Source organism: Centroberyx gerrardi, chromosome 3, assembly GCF_048128805.1.
Source record: "Centroberyx gerrardi isolate f3 chromosome 3, fCenGer3.hap1.cur.20231027, whole genome shotgun sequence".
Lineage (NCBI taxonomy): Eukaryota > Metazoa > Chordata > Actinopteri > Beryciformes > Berycidae > Centroberyx > Centroberyx gerrardi.
The window spans coordinates 15,156,316-15,177,228 of NC_135999.1; the positions used below are offsets into that span (position 1 = coordinate 15,156,316).

Sequence of the window (20,913 nt, forward strand, 5' to 3'; positions counted from 1 at the left end):
TGCAGGGTGCTGGAGGAACAAATATCCTGTGACGACCTGGTCCCATATGGAAGTTCAAGCCTGGAATTATTATTCTTTTTTGGTGTTATTTATTGCTTCATTTTTGGTCGCATATGCATAGTTATTTGCCAACATTTTTTGTGCTATTATGGTTAACTCCTACACCCCCCAATGTTTTTGTTTTCCATTTCTGTTTTTGTGCCAGTCTAAAACTCTTATGATATGAGATCTTTCATTAGATTGAGCATGAAATTAGGACGTAGGTCAGTGAAGGAACTCCCTAAAAACACAGCATTTTGACCAATTTTGATGCACTTTGTGTAGCTAACCGCCCTCCCATACTGCGTGAGTATTATGAGTATGGTTTAATGTAAAAGAGTATTAAGCCTGCTGCTACTGCACGTGTACACACACACACACACCCACACACACACTACACACTACACGTTACACATGCTACTACTGCTGCTACTGCACATGTACACACACACACACACACACACACACACATACACACCCACACCACAACCACACACACATGTACACAAACCACAACCACACACACCATCTCTAACCTAATAACTAAACTTAACCATTTCCAGCGTTATACCTAAACCATGTGTTGCTAGTCAAGGAGCGGCGCTGGTCAAAATGCCATGTTTTTAGTTTTTTGAGTCCTGGTCACTAGGGCTGTAACAATAACCGCAATATTGCAATACCGCGCTATTGACAAGCCAACCGCGGTGGATGGCAAGCAACTGCCACAACTGCGCTATGTTCACGTTTTTTATTTTTTTCATGAGGCTAGGCACTTCTTGTTTTACACTTCAATGCGTGTGTATTGAATGTTAAATACATTCATAATGAAAACAATAAGAGTGTATTGTTTCCCGCCAACAGCGTTTATATGGAGCCTTTTAATCAGAATAGTAGCCCAATCAGAATAAAAATGCCTCATATAAAGGCCTCAATAAGAATAAACTGGCCGATCCGAATGAAATTTCATTCTGTTTGAGAGGGGTGGTTTAACCCTTTCATAATCCGGTCGATGGATAAAATTTCATCATGTAAACACTCATTCCGATCACTTTCTTTATCTCGCCTCTTTCTGCACATGCTCGCGCATTTAACGTAAGTCACGTCAATTACGTTACCCTATTTTTCCGGGAGGATTCAAATGGATGTGCTTATTAACCCCGGGGCGCTCGGGCTTGATGTAGGCGGCGCAGCCCGTTTTTATATCAAGTCCTGACTCCGCCTCTCCGGGCCAGTTTCGGTTTACAGCGGTGAAAATTACAAATGGACCCAATCATTGCGGGGGCAAAACAAAACGTCTTTTTCTGACACTTATGGAGTCGTATGTTTTGATAAAACTGTTGCTTCATCAGAAAGAACAGCAGTAATAACCGACGCAGGTCCATCTTTTAAAAACATAAGCCCGTGTTAAGAGTGCTGGATTTGGTGTTTTGCACGTCAGAAACTTTTATTCTGATTACATACTGTGGAGCATGTAAACGCACATCTCAATGCGATCGTTATATTTAGTGCTCATGTAAACACTTGCGTGACAATCTTCCTTCGGAATGATTTCATTCAGAATGAAAAAAAAATGTCTCATGTAACCGCAGTCGTCACTAGATTTAGTGACTTTTCAGACCCCCCTGGCGACTTTATTTCTGAAAAGCGACTAGCGACAAATCTGGCGACTTTTTCTTACCATGGGGAACAATGTTAAAGTGTTGAATCCCAAAGCATTTGCCAATAAATTGGTTCGGCTGATGCCGGTTTGCTCTACTTGCTTGTCATCCAGAGAGGTCTGATGGTCACAGCGCTACACAGCGTAGCCCCCCTCCCTCCGCTGCGAGCGGAGACTGTAGGTTATATATTGATATGCAAATTAGCATGTGACGTCATCCGGCGACTTATCGCATACACCGCATACCGCGCTGTTGAGCCACCCTAAATCACCGCAGGGGAAATTCCTTCACCGCGACAGCCCTACTGGTCACTGAACTGAACAGAAATTCTACACACCCCTCAGGGTGATACCATGTGCACTCGACACCCCTGTGTAATTTCCACCTACTGTAATGTTCTTATACTATCTGCAGTAGACATTTATTTTCTATACCTATGGTGCAATACATTTTTCATGGACAACATAAATTGTAATACTGTGCAATGCTCATGTTAAACAATGTTATACTACTGTAAGTGCAATATCGTTGCTGCTGTTCTTTGTGGACGATATGAATACTGCTAGATGCAACATGGGGCGGGAAAGTGATAGTCGCCCTCTGGTGGTAACGCTCCTACCTCAGAGAGAAATACCTTGAATTCTCCATACAGAATTTTATTTAAAAAAAAACAACAAGATGTCTCAGGATACATTGCAATATTAAGGCAGCGATAGCACTTTGACATTTGACAGACGAAACTGTTTTATCGATCAGTGTTTTTATAGTTTGTAGTTCATTGTTGTATGTATCTCAAAAAGCCTGTGATTACAATATCTGTTGGTAGGGATTTGTAATAATTTTTTGAAAATTGGCCAGCACTTTCCCTCCCCACTCCTGTTAAAAGTGCAGTACTGCTTGTAAGTGCAATACTTCATCTGTGTTACCCGAATCTCTTCTTCATATAGTTTCATTAATCTTTGTGTATTTTAATGCATAGTATTTTAATTATTCCTTATGACCCTGTTTATAGGATTTATCTGCCCAAATGGCCAAAAAAGAATCAAACAATATATACATATATTTGTCCATGTTTTTGTATATTTTACTGTTCTTCCCTGCACCTATTGTCCACCACCCTGGTGGGGGATCCCTCTCGGACTTGGCCTAGCCAAGGTTTCTTCCATGTTTTTTTCCTAATTAGGTTTTTTGGCAGTTTTTCCTTGTATGCTCAGAGGGTTTAAGTCTGGTGGTGCCGGGTATCCTAGGCAAGATTAGGCAGGTTTGTTAGGCTGCTTTGCCCTGTCAACATGCCGGTACATTTTATTTTATGATTATTTAGATCTAGTTAGGCTTTTGTTTTCCTGTCTCCTTTTTCTGTTTTCTTTTTTTTCTGTCTCTGTAAAGTCCTTTTTCTAGGGAGTTTTCCTTCCTTGTATGATTGAGAGTTAACATCAGTAATTGTTTGCTTTTTATGCACTCTGTGACTGTAACTGTGATTAAGTGCTATACAAATTAACCTGGCTGTGCAGATTTTGTGAGTGGGACCATTTTGAAATGTTTTTAATAAAAGTGATTACTTTGACCACAGACTCTGTCTTTCCTTAGACTAGAGACTTAGTTAATTAACTAGAGAGATAGTTAGTAGGAAGGCTATTGTGTAAAAGCTGGAAGGTACAACAGGTGGTAAAACAGGTATAGATAACATCAACTGACTGCATCTACACACTGGTACTGATACTGGTACTATATACAGTATGTACCAGTAGCTCTGTGTGTGCGTGTGTGACACGTTGAAGAGTGAAAAAATGAGAAGTGTGTGTGTCCAAAAACGTGAGTGAGAGAAATGCTGTAAGGTACTAGTAGTATGAAGAGTACAACGAGTAGGAAGGCTTATATATAAAAGCTGAAAGGTACAACAAGTATGAAGAGTGGATATATATTCAGTAGAAAAAACAGAAAATACGAAAGTGACAAGTAATAATGTTAGAAATGTACTAAAATGTAATAATACTAAGAAGTAAAAAAGGTATGAAAATATGTAAAAGACATGTTGAAATGGAGAAGAGTGAAATAAGCACAAGAGCTGCATGTGTAAGAGAGCAGCAGTGCAGCAGAAACTACTGTTAAAAAGAGTGGAAATGTACTAACATATACTAAAATGTAACAATACTAAGAAGTAAAAAGGTATAAAAATATGCAGTTGGTAGGAAGAGTAGGAAGGCTTATGTGAAAAGCTGGAAGGTACTAGTAGTATGAACAGTAGGAAGAGTAGGAAGGCTTATATATAAAAGCTGAAAGGTACAAGAAGTATGAATAGTATGAAGAGTGGATATATATTCAGTAGAAAAAACAGAAAATACGAAAGTGACAAGTAATAATGTTAGAAATGTACTAAAAGTAATAATACTAAGAAGTAAAAAAGGTATGAAAATATGTAAAAGACATGTTGAAATGGAGAAGAGTGAAATAAGCACAAGAGCTGCATGTGTAAGAGAGCAGCAGAGCAGCAGAAACTACTGTGAAAAAGAGTGGAACACTACTGTCAAACAAACGTTAATATCTCAAAAACTATACATCGCATCGCTTATATATTGACATTGTGAGTGAGAGCAGAAGCAGCTGAAGGGTTTGATGTATAATATGTGTATGTAGTGTTAAAGTTGTGTGAACTGTCACAGTTTTAAAATGTGTGAATTTAGTAAAAAGTACAGCCTGTAAAGTCTGCTAGAGTGAATTGTGACATCACGCACTCTAGCGTAGCTCCATAGGCTGCCATTATAAAGGTTGAAAAAAGTATAAAACTTAAACTGCGATTACTCAAAAAGTACAAAAGGTATAAAAAAAGCTGAATTAAAGTGATAAAGTACTAAAAGTGGTGACCCGTTTAAAGTTTGAATGAAGTTTCTAGCTTAAAGTATGAAAGAGTAGTTAGAGTTCAAAGAGGGCATGGTTTGAACATTCCGCCCATAGACTTCCATTGTAAAAAAAAGTAGAAAAAAGTAGAATAGTTTAAAAAGTAGAATAGATATCAAAAAGTTGAATACACGCGCCCATGTCCTAAACAAGCTGAACATTTTAAAATTTGAACGGAGTTTCTAGCTAAAAGTATGAAGGAGTAGATAGGTGCCAAAAAAGTGTACGGATTAATAATAATAATAAAGAGCGAGAAGATTATACCTGTGATTGCTGAGTCAGCAATCACACAATTAAAAATATATATCAATGTAGCAGTCATGCCACTGAATGACTTATACCAGTTTAACTTGAAACCAACTAGTTCCCTACCTGAAATGATTTTTCTTTCAAGATTTTTCTTTCTTTTTTCAGATTTTACATGTAATTGTGTGTTCTTCTCGCTCTATATTATTATTTTTATTCCTTATGTTTTTTCAAAATGAATGGTGATTTCTTAATTCTTTTGTCACTTTGTGGTGAGAGTTGGAGCTAACAGTGACTTCAGGGCTGAGTAATGTGACTGTGCCTCCTCAGGCCGTTACATAGCCTACTGCATGCAAGGGATGCTGTTCTGACCTACAACCTGCCTGCTCCCATAGTCCACACACCAGCAGCTTCCCACAGCCTGTCTGAGGTAATACTGCTTTTATCCACAAGGGGAAGCAAAGCTACTAGTCTGGAGCATGGCAGTGTTATTATCTGGTGCACTGACATATGAGCCTGTCTAACTGACTGAGCTGTCTAACTGCCTGCCTAACAAATCATCTGTCTAACTGACCTCCTGTCTGACTGACCTGTCTAACCAAACGACTGTCTAACTAAGACCTAACTCACTGACCTGTCTAACTATAATATTTTACTCTTGTTTTGTTTGTTCAATATCTTTTCATGCTGCACAGTCACACAATCACACGCATTTTGTCCAGAAAATATTCCATAGTTCAGTTTTATCATTGCAGAGTAAAAAAATCGCTAGGCCTATGTTCTTTTTATGCTTTGTTAACGATAGATAGATAGATAGATAGATAGATAGATAGATAAGCTGGCAGCTAATGGGGATTCATCAATAAACAACAATAATTAGAATCATTAGGCTACATAGGCTACAATGTGACTGAAACTTCAGATGTAAAATAGATTTTTTTTTTAAAAAGACAAAAGAAAAAAAGATTATATTAGGCTATATTATAGTGCTTGGTAGCCTGTTTCCTGATAGGCGTGTGATTGCATCTTTATTTTTGCAGCCCTAGGCTATATGTTATCTGGCATAAGCCCATATGGCTATGAATGCTGTGAAAAGGACTTTTTTTGGGGAAATTTGCATTTTCAACTACAGATTCCTTCTAAAATATATTCTTTATTTTCACTTTGGTGCTTTATTATTCTCCAAAAACATTATTATTCTCCCTACAACGCCATCATGATCATCATGAATATGGCAAGATAAAACAATCTTGGTAGAGTAAATTAGCTCTGTAAATGTATTCATTCTCTCGGTATAGACTCTGAGGGGGGTTGATAGAGAAATGGATGATTTTGCGATAGAGCGTATGTGTTCCCTCCATCTCCTCTGCACCGACACGCCCCTACAGGCCCATGCTGCGCACTGTGGATGCAAGCAGAGGAGAGAGAGAGAGAGAGAGAGAGAGAGAGAGAGAGAGAGAGAGATGCGTCAAGCCCGCGAGAAGGAGACAGTGCTATACCGGAAGTTAGTAGATTTTGTCTTTAAAAAATAAAAGCATTTTATTAGGCTTTACAGAACAACAAAATCTCATCTTTGTACTCTGTCCTCTTCCTTCATTATGTTTGTTATTTATTTACTTTCACTTGATGCTGGAAGTGACATGTTTATTATTATATGTTAGTGTTTGGCATGTACAGATTAATATTGTTGTTTCTATTTTCACTCACTGTTGAACTCATCAGATGTATAATCCCAACTCATCGTTTTTGCACACCTGTAAGTTATACAATAACGAATAAATTAATTATACATGCCTAGTGCGCATTTTCTCCCTCCTTCTGCTGTTGCAGCTGAAGTGCCACTGTGCCACTTGATTACTAAAGTAAAACAACTGCCAACAAAACACATTTTTCATTGCCTATGGGGTATGTTTGTATTGTATTGTAAGTTGTATTTATTTTTACACACCTTCAACCAGAGAGAAAAGTAATCAGGCTTTACTTTGTTTGTGCACTTTATTTTGTAGCCTAGTTAGACTCTTGTTATTGTTTATTTTCTATTTTATTTTACGCTTACATCCTATTTTTCTTTTTTCCCTGCTGTAAGATGAAGAAGACGAAGAAGTCCAGCTGCTTCTCTGCACTGTGGAACTGGGCCCGGCGTTGTCCAGCACTCTCCATTTACAGATCATTCATCTCCTTAATGTTGTATTAAACTTTGACTTATTTGTTTCCAAGCTTGTCTTTCAGGTGGAGTTCCAGCTCATCCAGACGCCCCATGAAGGATTATTAAATGGATGCAGAGTGACCAGAGCACCAGGATCCAGGGACCAAGCTAGAGTCAGAGCTCTAGAGAGCTCTACATCTATATGTTAACATCTCAAAAAACATCTTTTAGCACTCACAACAGCTGCAGACACTACTGCTGTCGTTTACGTTGTCGTAAAAGATGACCCTTTCTAGTTCCAGTTAATTTCAAGTCAATTTATTAATAACACAACAAAATGATGTCATACATTGTGTAATACAGTAGGTGCTGGGACAAATGGCCAGATGGACAGCAATGTGGACAATGGCAATGAGGCAGAGACGTCTACAGGAACTAGAGCAGCACCCAAATCCACCGGCAGGTAGAAACACAGCGTTGGTCTGAAAGAGAGGAGAGACAAGCAGTCAGACACACACACTCAGAGAGACATACTGAGCCTGATGTGCTGTCTAAGCTAAGGTAGGAGAAGACGCTGCTGGGCTCGGTCACATGACAGTGAGAATAAACAGTTTTCATTTGAGGTCATTCAGCCTCAAATGAAAAGTAAATCCGCCATGTTTGTTTTTGTTCTATCCTATCCAATGTTAGATGTTAGACTTAGAGGAAAATAATTACAACTATCCCTTAATATGGTTTAAGCTTGAAGCCCAGTTGATGTAAATCAAGTCTCCACTTTGGAGCCAGGCTCTTAAAAAATACTATAATGTGGCTCCTGACCAGCAGTTTAAGAATCACTGCTCTAATGTAATGGCCATTACACCCTACAGTCAGAGATGGACTGGAATCAAAAATTGGCTCTGGACTTTTGTCAAGACCAGCCCACCACAATCGGCCGGACACCAACCATCCTTACTGGCGATTTACGAGTCTCTGGCCTCTCTTTATTGCTCTATTGTAAGTCGTTAAGTAGAGATGTTTGAAATAAGTAGAGATGGTTGAATAGACAATGTACTCACAGGCATAAAAGGCTGCCTGGCTGTGGATGAATTGGCCCGCTTCTTCCATGAAGACAAACATGCGAAGGCAACCTGTAGACAGAGACAGAGAGGACACACTTGATGATTCATAACTGAAACTTAGACACATCACATTATGTTCATTCTACAGTAAGGTAGAGATGGTTGAACAGACAATATACTCAGATTAATAAAGTCACAGAGGAATTACTAAGACATGTAAACCAAGAACGCCCAAAATATAGTGTACCTTATTATAGGAGCAGCTTTCTCAGCTTCTATTCACTGTTCTTCTCCTCCTCTTCAGCTCCAGATCCTTCGTCCACTGTTCTGTTCTTTTACTCATCTCACATTCTCAATCTGCTCCGCTGCACAGCTAGGCTACATTTTCAACTGTTGCACTGTCGTCAAACTTGAGTACACAATTGCTGTGCCCACTTTCTATCGGTGCCATCCTTGCACCAGAAAGTTTTCTTCACCACTGGGTGGGACGAGTGAAGCAATTAATATCAACAGGGGGGCTCTCCTCCTGTTGCTGACACACCTTGGCTCTGTCCTCCTACACAACAAATGTACAAAGTTAGGTTTTAGCCCCAACTACACTTGTATTTGCTAGCTAAAATTGGCTCCCACTCTATGTGTCTGAAAGCTGGCATCGTTGTAAAATAAAGCATGAAATCTAAGATATGTTGTTTTTTTTTTATGTATTATTGTGACTTAATGTAATTACAGTGTCTCCAGCTAGAATGCTGAATCAAATCAATGCTGAATTATTAGCCAGCTGCACTATGTGTCGGGCACACTCACCTAGGCTCTCTCTCTCTCTCTCTCTCTCTCTCTCTCTCTCTCTCCTCTCTCTCCTCTCTCTCTGTCGCTCTCACAGGCCCACAGATAGAGCGGTCCATGTGGAATTCTCCTGGTAGTCTCCTCTGGAACAGGACCCCTCCATGGATGTCTTCTTCCAGCATAATCTGCACACACACACAGCATACGCCCCTCATCTCCCTCCCTCCCTCCCTCCTCCCCAGCAGGCAACCCAACAAACAAACAATAACGTACCGGTGGCCAAACCTGTGTGTGTGTGTTGGGAATTGTCCACCGGTGACAAGTTGACAAGCTAAAAACGCTTGCCAGCCATGATTTGTTGGTTAATACTTACCTGAAACCTGGGATGGGGGGGGAAGTGGAAGCGGGAAAAGATCATCTACATTGCAAAAAAACAAAAATAATTAATAATTATTTAGCATATTCGAATATTCTACATTTGTCTTATCATTATCGATCATTAGAATTTTCATAACATTTCTGATCAATCAGAGTGGGTGGGGAAGGTTGAAGTTTCGGTCCAAGACAGACAACTGAATGTGAACATACCTCCATTGTTGCCTGTTTGTGTGGACAGGCGGAGAGTCTTTATATTTCTTCACTGTGCTTTGCTGGGGGGAAGCAGCAGGTGAAGCAGCGCCTGATGGCCTTCATAGCTCTGCGGAAGGCACCTTTGATTCCCTTCTTCTTCTTCTTCTTTTTCTTTTCCTCCACAGGCTCCACCTCATTTCCTGACAAAAGAAAAAAATACATTATATCAATATGTTCTCCATGTGATTTTGTAAATGTGCACAGTGAGAATCCTTTCACTTGATGTCAGTCTACACTGTTGATATAAATCTATCAAACATCGAGAGTTCTCACCACTGTCAGCCAGAGGATCCGCAGGTTCCTCCACGGGCCGGTCAGTGGCGTCCAGAGCGCCATGCCTAGCTGATGACATCACCGCTGGCTCTTCCTTGACCGCGGGTGATGATGTCACAGCCGCTGCCTCTCTGTCGCTGGGCGCTGGTGGCACCGCGCCGCCTCTGTCTCTCTGTTCCTGGCACAGAAAGCTGTGCAGCTGCTTTGTCACAGCTGCGGCCATGTCCTTCCTGACGCTCAGGATTGCCTGGGTGTTGCTGTCTTCAGGCTCCAGGCTCAGGACTGTTGACAGTGACAGCACGTTGGCCAAAGATATGCACTTATCCACCATAGTGCCTGGTGCGTTAAAACCCTCGTCTTGTGCTGTCTTGGCCAATTCCATGAAGGTGCTGTCCACCAGTTGTATGGCCAAAGCGGAGGGCGAGTTGGTCTCCAAATCGGCCTGGTTGGTCACACACACCTTCAATAAAAACAACAACAAAACAAGCAAGACACAGCAAGTTGAGTGATGAGATTTTGACAGATTTTATAGGCCAGCCTCTTTATCATTTATTACACCAGCTGATTCTGGTGCCATGTTGAAAAGACCGAATATACAGCAAAAACTGTTGGCTCTAGCCCTATTTCTTCAACCTACCTTGCTCTCATCTGTGCTGAAGAACTCCGTCATGGCGTTGTTGATGAGGTCCAGCACAGGCTGGACGCAGGAAGGCACCATGGCGGAGGAGAAGTGCCGAGACGGCCTCTTCACTTTTGGATCCTGCTTCCTGACGTCGTCTTGTGCCGACTCAGGTGTATCCACCAAGAGCTGTTCCTTGTCACTGGTCAGCTCGGTGGCGTTCTGGACGCTGTTCTCTGAGACCACCCAGCCAGAGGGGCTCCTCTTTGTCATGTGGTCGAAGATGACATTGATAATCTGGTAGCCATAAGGTTCCAGCTGGGAGGATTCGGGGTCCTCGACCGTTTCAGATACCTGTTTTTCTCCTCTCTGCCGGGAAGAGGCTGTATGATTGACGGCATCCACCACTAAATCTTCAGGAGTCTGATGCAGTGACATCCTGCGGGCCTCGACATCCTTTTGGACCATCTCCTGGATCTCTGGGATGAATCTATACAGGAGACAGCAGAACAGAAAGTGGCTCATTTGTTCCAGTTTAAGAAAGGAGATGGTCTTCTCCTTCACTTTCTCTTTACCCCTGGTAACAGCAAGCAAATAGTACTGGACCAGAGCTGCATTACAGTTTCAAATGACTCTGTTTATTTTTCTGAGATTGCCTGAAAAACACTTAATGTACAAAGATGGCTGGCTCCTGGTTTGTCTCATAGTATAAAGTGTACAAATGATGATATCCACCCTTAGCTGTGTGGAAATGATTGGAAACAATGTGTGCCCTTTGCATTGTGGGATTGGCCTGGAGGACCAAATGATGTCACTTCAGGAGGCAACCATCTTTATACACCTGGCCCACTGGATTTCCCCAAATATTATTTGTAGTGTTTTACATCTTGGCCAGACAGTTGTTGTTGTGTTTTTGCTGAGGCTAGTTACCAGTTACAGCTGACACATCTGACTGACTAAAGGTTTAAAGGAAAGGCTATGAAAGTCAAGATTGGTGCACACAGTTGAGCCACCAGTTAACTTGGTGTTTGCACCATGTCTTGTCTATGACAACACTAAACAGCAGCATTAGTAGTGAAGGTCCATCAGCTGTGAGACACAGTGATAATACAGTGATACATCCTTCAGTTCAGGATGTCTCTCCAAAAACTCAACTCAAACACTCAAACACCAACAGTAACTGTAACAGTAACTCTCTCCTCCCCCTCCGTCCCCACAGAGCCCCATGTCACAGCCTACTCACATTTCAGGGAACCCGTCTCCGGTGAAATATTCATGGTTCATCATCCCAGAGCAGCTTGGCCTGTTCGCAGGATCCATCTGGAGACTTGACTGAAAAACAGCATGACTCTTTTAACTCTTCTTCACATTGTTTAAAATAGGAAAGATACAACTCACAGAGACAGATGCATTACGCAGCACCAGAAAGAGTTAGTTTGTAACCCTAACACAAGATTCTGTAATGAAATAACTTTAATAATAACCTACAAGGAGAACCCATGGTAAAAGACAGACATTAATAATCCTGAGGTTAGACAATGTACAGCAGTGTTTATTTCTATGCATGGTAGAAAAGCCAATGAAAACAGCATCTAGACCATGTTCTACTGAAACTCAAATCTAAAGATAAATGTAATAGTTATAGGACCACACTGTGTGATCAGTGGCTGCCCAGTTGTGCAGAAGAGAGCACACTTACTTCCACCAGGTCAGCCAACAGGGGGTCGTGCAGGCCGTACTTCCTCCTGAGGTCTTTGGGCAGCTCCACCTCAGGCAGGCTGAATGAAGTATAGTTGGGGTTATCCGAAAACATCTGCATTTGGCCAGGGGTCAGCGGTCCTGGCATGACAAGAAAGAAAAACCCAACAATGATCATATAAACTGAACACTTCTCTGACACATAATGTCATATTGAAAGTGAACCACGACCCTTAACTCCAGGATAGTGGACTGTTTATTTGATTTGCACATCGTTGCAGCAGAAGAACAGAAAGTCAGAGAAAACACCTTTCCTCATCATTAGTTGAGCACCATAGACGACTTACCACTTGAGATATACAGTAGGTACAGATATACAGTAGGTACATATACATAAGATTACATGGTGATGGGCATTTTTGTCTCTTTGCCACCTACATTCTCACAATAACAAAATCCTAGCAGGCATGTTGGCCTATTGATAGCAGTGTGATGAAGCTAGTGAACAGACCTATTTTTCAAATGATTTTGCGCTTCTTCTGCAGTTTAAAGGTATGATCACAGAGCATAGTCTGCCGCTGTACTGGGGGATAATAAAGTTATCTACTGCTGTTATTTTACCAACGTCGGTGATCTTTATTGTCCAAGTCCATTTCCCACCACTGATGAACACACGCACCTACCCATACATCTGCACGTTTCCATGCACACACTCCTGAGGCGGGGGACTACTTACCCACTTTCCTGACAATCTGATGCAGCTGATCGATCTCTGTGTCTCCATACAGGAACACGCCACATCTGGCCATGATCAGGATGGTACAGCCGATGGCCCACACATCCACAGGTCTGAAGGAGAGGGGAGAGAGCAGACAGAGAAACACCTTAAGAACCCAGATAGGAATACACTAAAGTGCATACACTACATCCTGGTTGGCTGTGAAACCAGCCAACAGGCTCTGAGAATATGAGAGCAAATACATCAATTACATGTATAGGGATATTTGGAGTTACTACCATCTTTTTTTTTCCAATCTAATCTTTTCAGTCAAGTGTCTCTGTGTCAAAAACTAGAATGAATTGCTTGACATTGTTACTAATTATCCATAATCATACACTGACTGTGTGTTTTTTGATGTATACTTATTTTTCAATGCAAACACAAAGACTAAATCTAGCATCTAGGTTTATCATGTTGGAAAAGCGACAACTAAAGAAATAATGTTGACAGGCCTCTGTACATCTAAGAGTTTTGATTTGAAGATACCCACTTGCTGTACATCCTGTCTCCCACCAGCAGCTCTGGGGCTTTGTACCACAGAGTGACCACATGGCTGCTGAGAGGAACTTTGGTCTCCGGCAGTGTGCGGGCGAAGCCAAAGTCACACAGCTTGATCACACCTGAGCTTGTGACCAGTATGTTGTCTGGCTTGATGTCTCTGTGAACGATCTGGAGGTGGAGAAAATAGTTTGAGAGAGGACCAACAAAACAACACCTTTAGCAGTAATGAAAGCAAAGCAATGTTCAGCTCTTTTCAGTAATATTTACATTGTTGGTATGCAGGTAGTCGACAGCTCTCAGGATCTGGAAGGTGTGCTTCCTGATGCTTGTCTTCTGCAGGCCTTGAGGCTCCCTCGCCACCTCCTCCACAAGGCAGCGGTCGACAAATTCAAACACTGCATGCAGGTGGCCGTCATGCTTGAACACATCCTGCATCCGCACCAGGTTCTCATGGCGGCATTGCTGTTCAACAGTAAGACACTCAAGTTGAATCACCGACATACTGTTTCAACTTTTAGCAACAATTCACTGCACTTCAAAACTCCTAGCTACAACAAAGGGGCTTCATGATGAACTATCGCTGAGTTTGGATAAATTTAGCCGTGTGGTTCAAAAGTGGACAACAAGGTGATGTCACCCTGGACTCTTTCCTAATCCTCCTCAAAACTGTCAGTGATGAACAGCAGTTCAGGTTTTCTCAGCTCAGGATACAAATAAAGCATTTGGTCTCACTGTGACACATGAAACCATATTTCTACACTAATATAGGACTCAATATATACTCTACACTTACAAACAACAACATGATAAAACATGACAGCAGATGAATCAAAAACAGGGTGACATGAGAATAAAGCAGAATAATAAATCAAATACACAAACCTATCTGTAAAAATGTGTTTTATCAGTATTAGAAACACTTTTGGGTCCTGAGCCATATCTTAAGAAATCCTTACCACCAGCAGCTTGATTTCTCTCTCTAAAGTCCAGCTCACTACTTGTTCCGACGAATGTAGATACTTCTTGACAGCCACAATGTCTTTTGACTGCCTGTGTTGACATTTGTAAACTTGGCCGTAGCTGCCTTCACCGAGCAGAGCTAGCTTCAGGTAATTATCCATCTTCTGTCTCTGGGTCTGGAAAACACACACACACACACACACACACACACACAAAGGCATAAACAGCTTGCAAGACATAGCAAGTACTAGAGAAATCACTATATTTGAGAAAATGCAGTCAAATCAGAAAGGGTTTGACAGGATCAAGTCCAGGTGTCAAACCAGACTTCATGCAGTTAACATACAGAAAGCATTAGCTAGAGACATTTTATTGACTCATAGCAGGCTATTTACTGCTGAGACTCCAATACAACAAGGCTACATTTGAAGACTAATATGTTCTACAGGTGAATATTATATTATATTCATCAAATAACCTATTTCACTTTGAGTTGGGTCTATGAGGGGATTACTAATCACACTGCATCCTTCTGTGCAGATATCCGTGCAGTTTACAGTAATCTTAACAGTTTAACACGTTGGTATCATAATGTACAGTAAGTAAAACGGAGCAGTTTTTACCTGCTGACAGATTTGTTCTTGAAAGTAAATCCTATCAAACTTACCTGTGAAAATCATGTAGAAAGTGACGCATGAACGGCATGAAAGTGTACCTCAACTCCAAACTCGGGGTTTGCGTCACAAATGCGCTTTGCGTCACAATTCAGCGGTGGCTGCATGGGCCGCCATGGGCAGGTCCCTCTGTCACCATGGCAACGGAGCCGCCATTAATCCAATGTGTTAAGATTTTATTTTAACACATTTATTCAACTTTATTACTTAATTAAAAATATATATCAATGTAGCAGTCATGCCACTGAATGGCTTATACCAGTTCAACTTGAAACCAACTAGTTCCCTACCTGAAATGATTTTTCTTTCAAGATTTTTCTTTCTTTTTTCAGATTTTACATGTAATTGTCTGTTCTTCTCGCTCTATATTATTATTTTTATTCCTTATGTTTTTTCAAAATAAATGGTGATTCCTTAATTCTTTTGTCACTTTGTGGTGAGAGTTGGAGCTAACAGTGACTTCAGGGCTGAGTAATGTGACTGTGCCTCCTCAGGCCGTTACATAGCCTACTGCATGCAAGGGATGCTGTTCTGACCTACAACCTGCCTGCTCCCATAGTCCACACACCAGCAGCTTCCCACAGCCTGTCTGAGGTAATACTGCTTTTATCCACAAGGGGAAGCAAAGCTACTAGTCTGGAGCATGGCAGTGTTATTATCTGGTGCACTGACATATGAGCCTGTCTAACTGACTGAGCTGTCTAACTGCCTGCCTAACAAATCATCTGTCTAACTGACCTCCTGTCTGACTGACCTGTCTAACCAAACGACTGTCTAACTAAGACCTAACTCACTGACCTGTCTAACTATAATATTTTACTCTTGTTTTGTTTGTTCAATATCTTTTCATGCTGCACAGTCACACAATCACACGCATTTTGTCCAGAAAATATTCCATAGTTCAGTTTTATCATTGCAGAGTAAAAAAATCGCTAGGCCTATGTTCTTTTTATGCTTTGTTAACGATAGATAGATAGATAGATAGATAGATAGATAGATAGATAGATAAGCTGGCAGCTAATGGGGATTCATCAATAAACAACAATAATTAGAATCATTAGGCTACATAGGCTACAATGTGACTGAAACTTCAGATGTAAAATAGATTTTCTTTTTAAAAAGACAAAAGAAAAAAAGATTATATTAGGCTATATTATAGTGCTTGGTAGCCTGTTTCCTGATAGGCATGTGATTGCATCTTTATTTTTGCAGCCCTAGGCTATATGTTATCTGGCATAAGCCCATATGGCTATGGATGCTGTGAAAAGGACTTTTTTTGGGGAAATTTGCATTTTCAACTACAGATTCCTTCTAAAATATATTCTTTATTTTCACTTTGGTGCTTTATTATTCTCCAAAAACGTTATTATTCTCCCTACAACGCCATCATGATCATCATGAATATGGCAAGATAAAACAATCTTGGTAGAGTAAATGAGCTCTGTAAATGTATTAATTCTCTCGGTATAGACTCTGAGGGGGGTTGATAGAGAAATGGATGATTTTGCGATAGAGCGTATGTGTTCCCTCCATCTCCTCTGCACCGACACGCCCCTACAGGCCTATGCTGCGCACTGTGGATGCAAGCAGAGGAGAGAGAGAGAGAGAGAGAGAGAGAGAGAGAGAGAGAGAGAGAGAGAGAGAGCTGCGTCAAGCTCGCGAGAAGGAGACAGTGCTATACCGGAAGTTAGTAGATTTTGTCTTTAAAAAATAAAAGCATTTTATTAGGATTTACAGAACAACAAAATCTCATCTTTGTACTCTGTCCTCTTCCTTCATTATGTTTGTTATTTATTTACTTTCACTTGATGCTGGAAGTGACATGTTTATTATTATATGTTAGTGTTTGGCATGTACAGATTAATATTGTTGTTTCTATTTTCACTCACTGTTGAACTCATCAGATGTATAATCCCAACTCGTTGTTTTTGCACACCTGTAAATTATACAATAACGAATAAATTAATTATACATGCCTAGTGCGCATTTTCTCCCTCCTTCTGCTGTTGCAGCTGAAGTGCCACTGTGCCAGTTGATTACTAAAGTAAAACAACTGCCAACAAAACACATTTTTCATTGCCTATGGGGTATGTTTGTATTGTATTGTAAGTTGTATTTATTTTTACACACCTTCAACCAGAGAGAAAAGTAATCAGGCTTTACTTTGTTTGTGCACTTTATTTTGTAGCCTAGTTAGACTCTTGTTATTGTTTATTTTCTATTTTATTTTACGCTTACATCCTATTTTTCTTTTTTCCCTGCTGTAAGATGAAGAAGGCGAAGAAGTCCAGCTGCTTCTCTGCACTGTGGAACTGGGCCCGGCGTTGTCCAGCACTCTCCATTTACAGATCATTCATCTCCTTAACGTTGTATTAAACTTTGACTTATTTGTTTCCAAGCTTGTCTTTCAGGTGGAATTCCAGCTCATCCAGACGCCCCATGAAGGATTATTAAATGGATGCAGAGTGACCAGAGCACCAGGATCCAGGGACCAAGCTAGAGTCAGAGCTCTAGAGAGCTCTACATCTATATGTTAACATCTCAAAAAACATCTTTTAGCACTCACAACAGCTGCAGACACTACTGCTGTCGTTTACGTTGTCGTAAAAGATGACCCTTTCTAGTTCCAGTTAATTTCAAGTCAATTTATTAATAACACAACAAAATGATGTCATACATTGTGTAATACAGTAGGTGCTGGGACAAATGGCCAGATGGACAGCAATGTGGACAATGGCAATGAGGCAGAGACGTCTACAGGAACTAGAGCAGCACCCAAATCCACCGGCAGGTAGAAACACAGCGTTGGTCTGAAAGAGAGGAGAGACAAGCAGTCAGACACACACACTCAGAGAGACATACTGAGCCTGATGTGCTGTCTAAGCTAAGGTAGGAGAAGACGCTGCTGGGGTCGGTCACATGACAGTGAGAATAAACAGTTTTCATTTGAGGTCATTCAGCCTCAAATGAAAAGTAAATCCGCCATGTTTGTTTTTGTTCTATCCTATCCAATGTTAGATGTTAGACTTAGAGGAAAATAATTACAACTATCCCTTAATATGGTTTAAGCTTGAAGCCCAGTTGATGTAAATCAAGTCTCCACTTTGGAGCCAGGCTCTTAAAAAATACTATAATGTGGCTCCTGACCAGCAGTTTAAGAATCACTGCTCTGATGTAATGGCCATTACACCCTACAGTCAGAGATGGACTGGGATCAAAAATTGGCTCTGGACTTTTGTCAAGACCAGCCCACCACAATCGGCCGGACACCAACCATCCTTACTGGCGATTTACGAGTCTCTGGCCTCTCTTTATTGCTCTATTGTAAGTCGTTAAGTAGAGATGTTTGAAATAAGTAGAGATGGTTGAATAGACAATGTACTCACAGGCATAAAAGGCTGCCTGGCTGTGGATGAACTGGCCCGCTTCTTCCATGAAGACAAACATGCGAAGGCAACCTGTAGACAGAGACAGAGAGGACACACTTGATGATTCATAACTGAAACTTAGACACATCACATTATGTTCATTCTACAGTAAGGTAGAGATGGTTGAACAGACAATATACTCAGAGTAATAAAGTCACACAGTATAATTGTAGGAATTACTAAGACATGTAAACCAAGAACGCCCAAAATATAGTGTACCTTATTATAGGAGCAGCTTTCTCAGCTTCTATTCACTGTTCTTCTCCTCCTCTTCAGCTCCAGATCCTTCGTCCACTGTTCTGCTCTTTTACTCATCTCACATTCTCAATCTGCTCCGCTGCACAGCTAGGCTTTTCAGCTCATACTGTACGTTTTCAACTGTTGCACTGTCGTCAAACTTGAGTACACAATTGCTGTGCCCACTTTCTATCGGTGCCATCCTTGCACCAGAAAGTTTTCTTCACCACTGGGTGGGACGAGTGAAGCAATTAATATCAACAGGGGGGCTCTCCTCCTGTTGCTGACACACCTTGGCTCTGTCCTCCTACACAACAAATGTACAAAGTTAGGTTTTAGCCCCAACTACACTTGTATTTGCTAGCTAAAATTGGCTCCCACTCTATGTGTCTGAAAGCTGGCATCGTTGTAAAATAAAGCATGAAATCTAAGATATGTTGTTTTTTTTTTTAATGTATTATTGTGACTTAATGTAATTACAGTGTCTCCAGCTAGAATGCTGAATCAAATCAATGCTGAATTATTAGCCAGCTGCACTATGTGTCGGGCACACTCACCTAGGCTCTCTCTCTCTCTCTCTCTCTCTCTCTCTCTCTCTCCTCTCTCTCTCTCTCTCTCTCTGTCGCTCTCACAGGCCCACAGATAGAGCGGTCCATGTGGAATTCTCCTGGTAGTCTCCTCTGGAACAGGACCCCTCCATGGATGTCTTCTTCCAGCATAATCTGCACACACACACAGCATACGCCCCTCATCTCCCTCCCTCCCTCCCTCCTCCCCAGCAGGCAACCCAACAAACAAACAATAACGTACCGGTGGCCAAACCTGTGTGTGTGTGTTGGGAATTGTCCACCGGTGACAAGTTGACAAGCTAAAAACGCTTGCCAGCCATGATTTGTTGGTTAATACTTACCTGAAACCTGGGATGGGGGGGGAAGTGGAAGCGGGAAAAGATCATCTACATTGCAAAAAAACAAAAATAATTAATAATTATTTAGCATATTCGAATATTTGTCTTATCATTATCGATCATTAGAATTTTCATAACATTTCTGATCAATCAGAGTGGGTGGGGAAGGTTGAAGTTTCGGTCCAAGACAGACAACTGAATGTGAACATACCTCCATTGTTGCCTGTTTGTGTGGACAGGCGGAGAGTCTTTATATTTCTTCACTGTGCTTTGCTGGGGGGAAGCAGCAGGTGAAGCAGCGCCTGATGGCCTTCATAGCTCTGCGGAAGGCACCTTTGATTCCCTTCTTCTTCTTCTTCTTTTTCTTTTCCTCCACAGGCTCCACCTCATTTCCTGACAAAAGAAAAAAATACATTATATCAATATGTTCTCCATGTGATTTTGTAAATGTGCACAGTGAGAATCCTTTCACTTGATGTCAGTCTACACTGTTGATATAAATCTATCAAACATCGAGAGTTCTCACCACTGTCAGCCAGAGGATCCGCAGGTTCCTCCACGGGCCGGTCAGTGGCGTCCAGAGCGCCATGCCTAGCTGATGACATCACCGCTGGCTCTTCCTTGACCGCGGGTGATGATGTCACAGCCGCTGCCTCTCTGTCGCTGGGCGCTGGTGGCACCGCGCCGCCTCTGTCTCTCTGTTCCTGGCACAGAAAGCTGTGCAGCTGCTTTGTCACAGCTGCGGCCATGTCCTTCCTGACACTCAGGATTGCCTGGGTGTTGCTGTCTTCAGGCTCCAGGCTCAGGACTGTTGACAGTGACAGCACGTTGGCCAAAGATATGCACTTCTCCACCATAGTGCCTGGTGCATTAAAACCCTCGTCTTGTGCTGTCTTGGCCAATTCCATGAAGGTGCTGTCCACCAGTTGTATGGCCAAAGCGGAGGGCGAGTTGGTCTCCAAATCGGCCTGGTTGGTCACACACACCTTCAATAAAAACAACAACAAAACAAGCAAGACACAGCAAGTTGAGTGATGAGATTTTGACAGATTTTATAGGCCATCATTTATCATTTATTACACCAGCTGATTCTGGTGCCATGTTGAAAAGACCTTCCGAATATACAGCAAAAACTGTTGGCTCTAGCCCTATTTCTTCAACCTACCTTGCTCTCATCTGTGCTGAAGAACTCCGTCATGGCGTTGTTGATGAGGTCCAGCACAGGCTGGACGCAGGAAGGCACCATGGCGGAGGAGAAGTGCCGAGACGGCCTCTTCACTTTTGGATCCTGCTTCCTGACGTCGTCTTGTGCCGACTCAGGTGTATCCACCAAGAGCTGTTCCTTGTCACTGGTCAGCTCGGTGGCGTTCTGGACGC

General features: G+C 41.6%; 1 protein-coding gene and 1 long non-coding RNA gene across 2 annotated transcripts; both read right to left on the bottom strand.

Annotated features, from left to right (window-relative positions):
• Positions 1-12,010: 12,010 nt before the first annotated feature.
• LOC139912664 (cyclin-dependent kinase-like 3) lies at positions 12,011-14,451 on the bottom strand. The gene is made up of 5 exons (XM_078282781.1): positions 14,287-14,451; positions 13,598-13,792; positions 13,320-13,498; positions 12,785-12,897; positions 12,011-12,189 (listed from the first exon to the last, which is right to left on the bottom strand). The coding sequence occupies exons 1-5, from the start codon at positions 14,449-14,451 to the stop codon at positions 12,011-12,013; spliced, it is 831 nt and encodes a 276-aa protein (XP_078138907.1).
• A 3,214-nt stretch (positions 14,452-17,665) lies between these two features.
• LOC144542926 (uncharacterized) lies at positions 17,666-18,821 on the bottom strand. Its single transcript, XR_013507513.1, has 3 exons — positions 18,612-18,821; positions 18,351-18,422; positions 17,666-17,774 (listed from the first exon to the last, which is right to left on the bottom strand). It is a non-coding gene; the product is annotated as an uncharacterized LOC144542926 (long non-coding RNA).
• Positions 18,822-20,913: the final 2,092 nt, after the last annotated feature.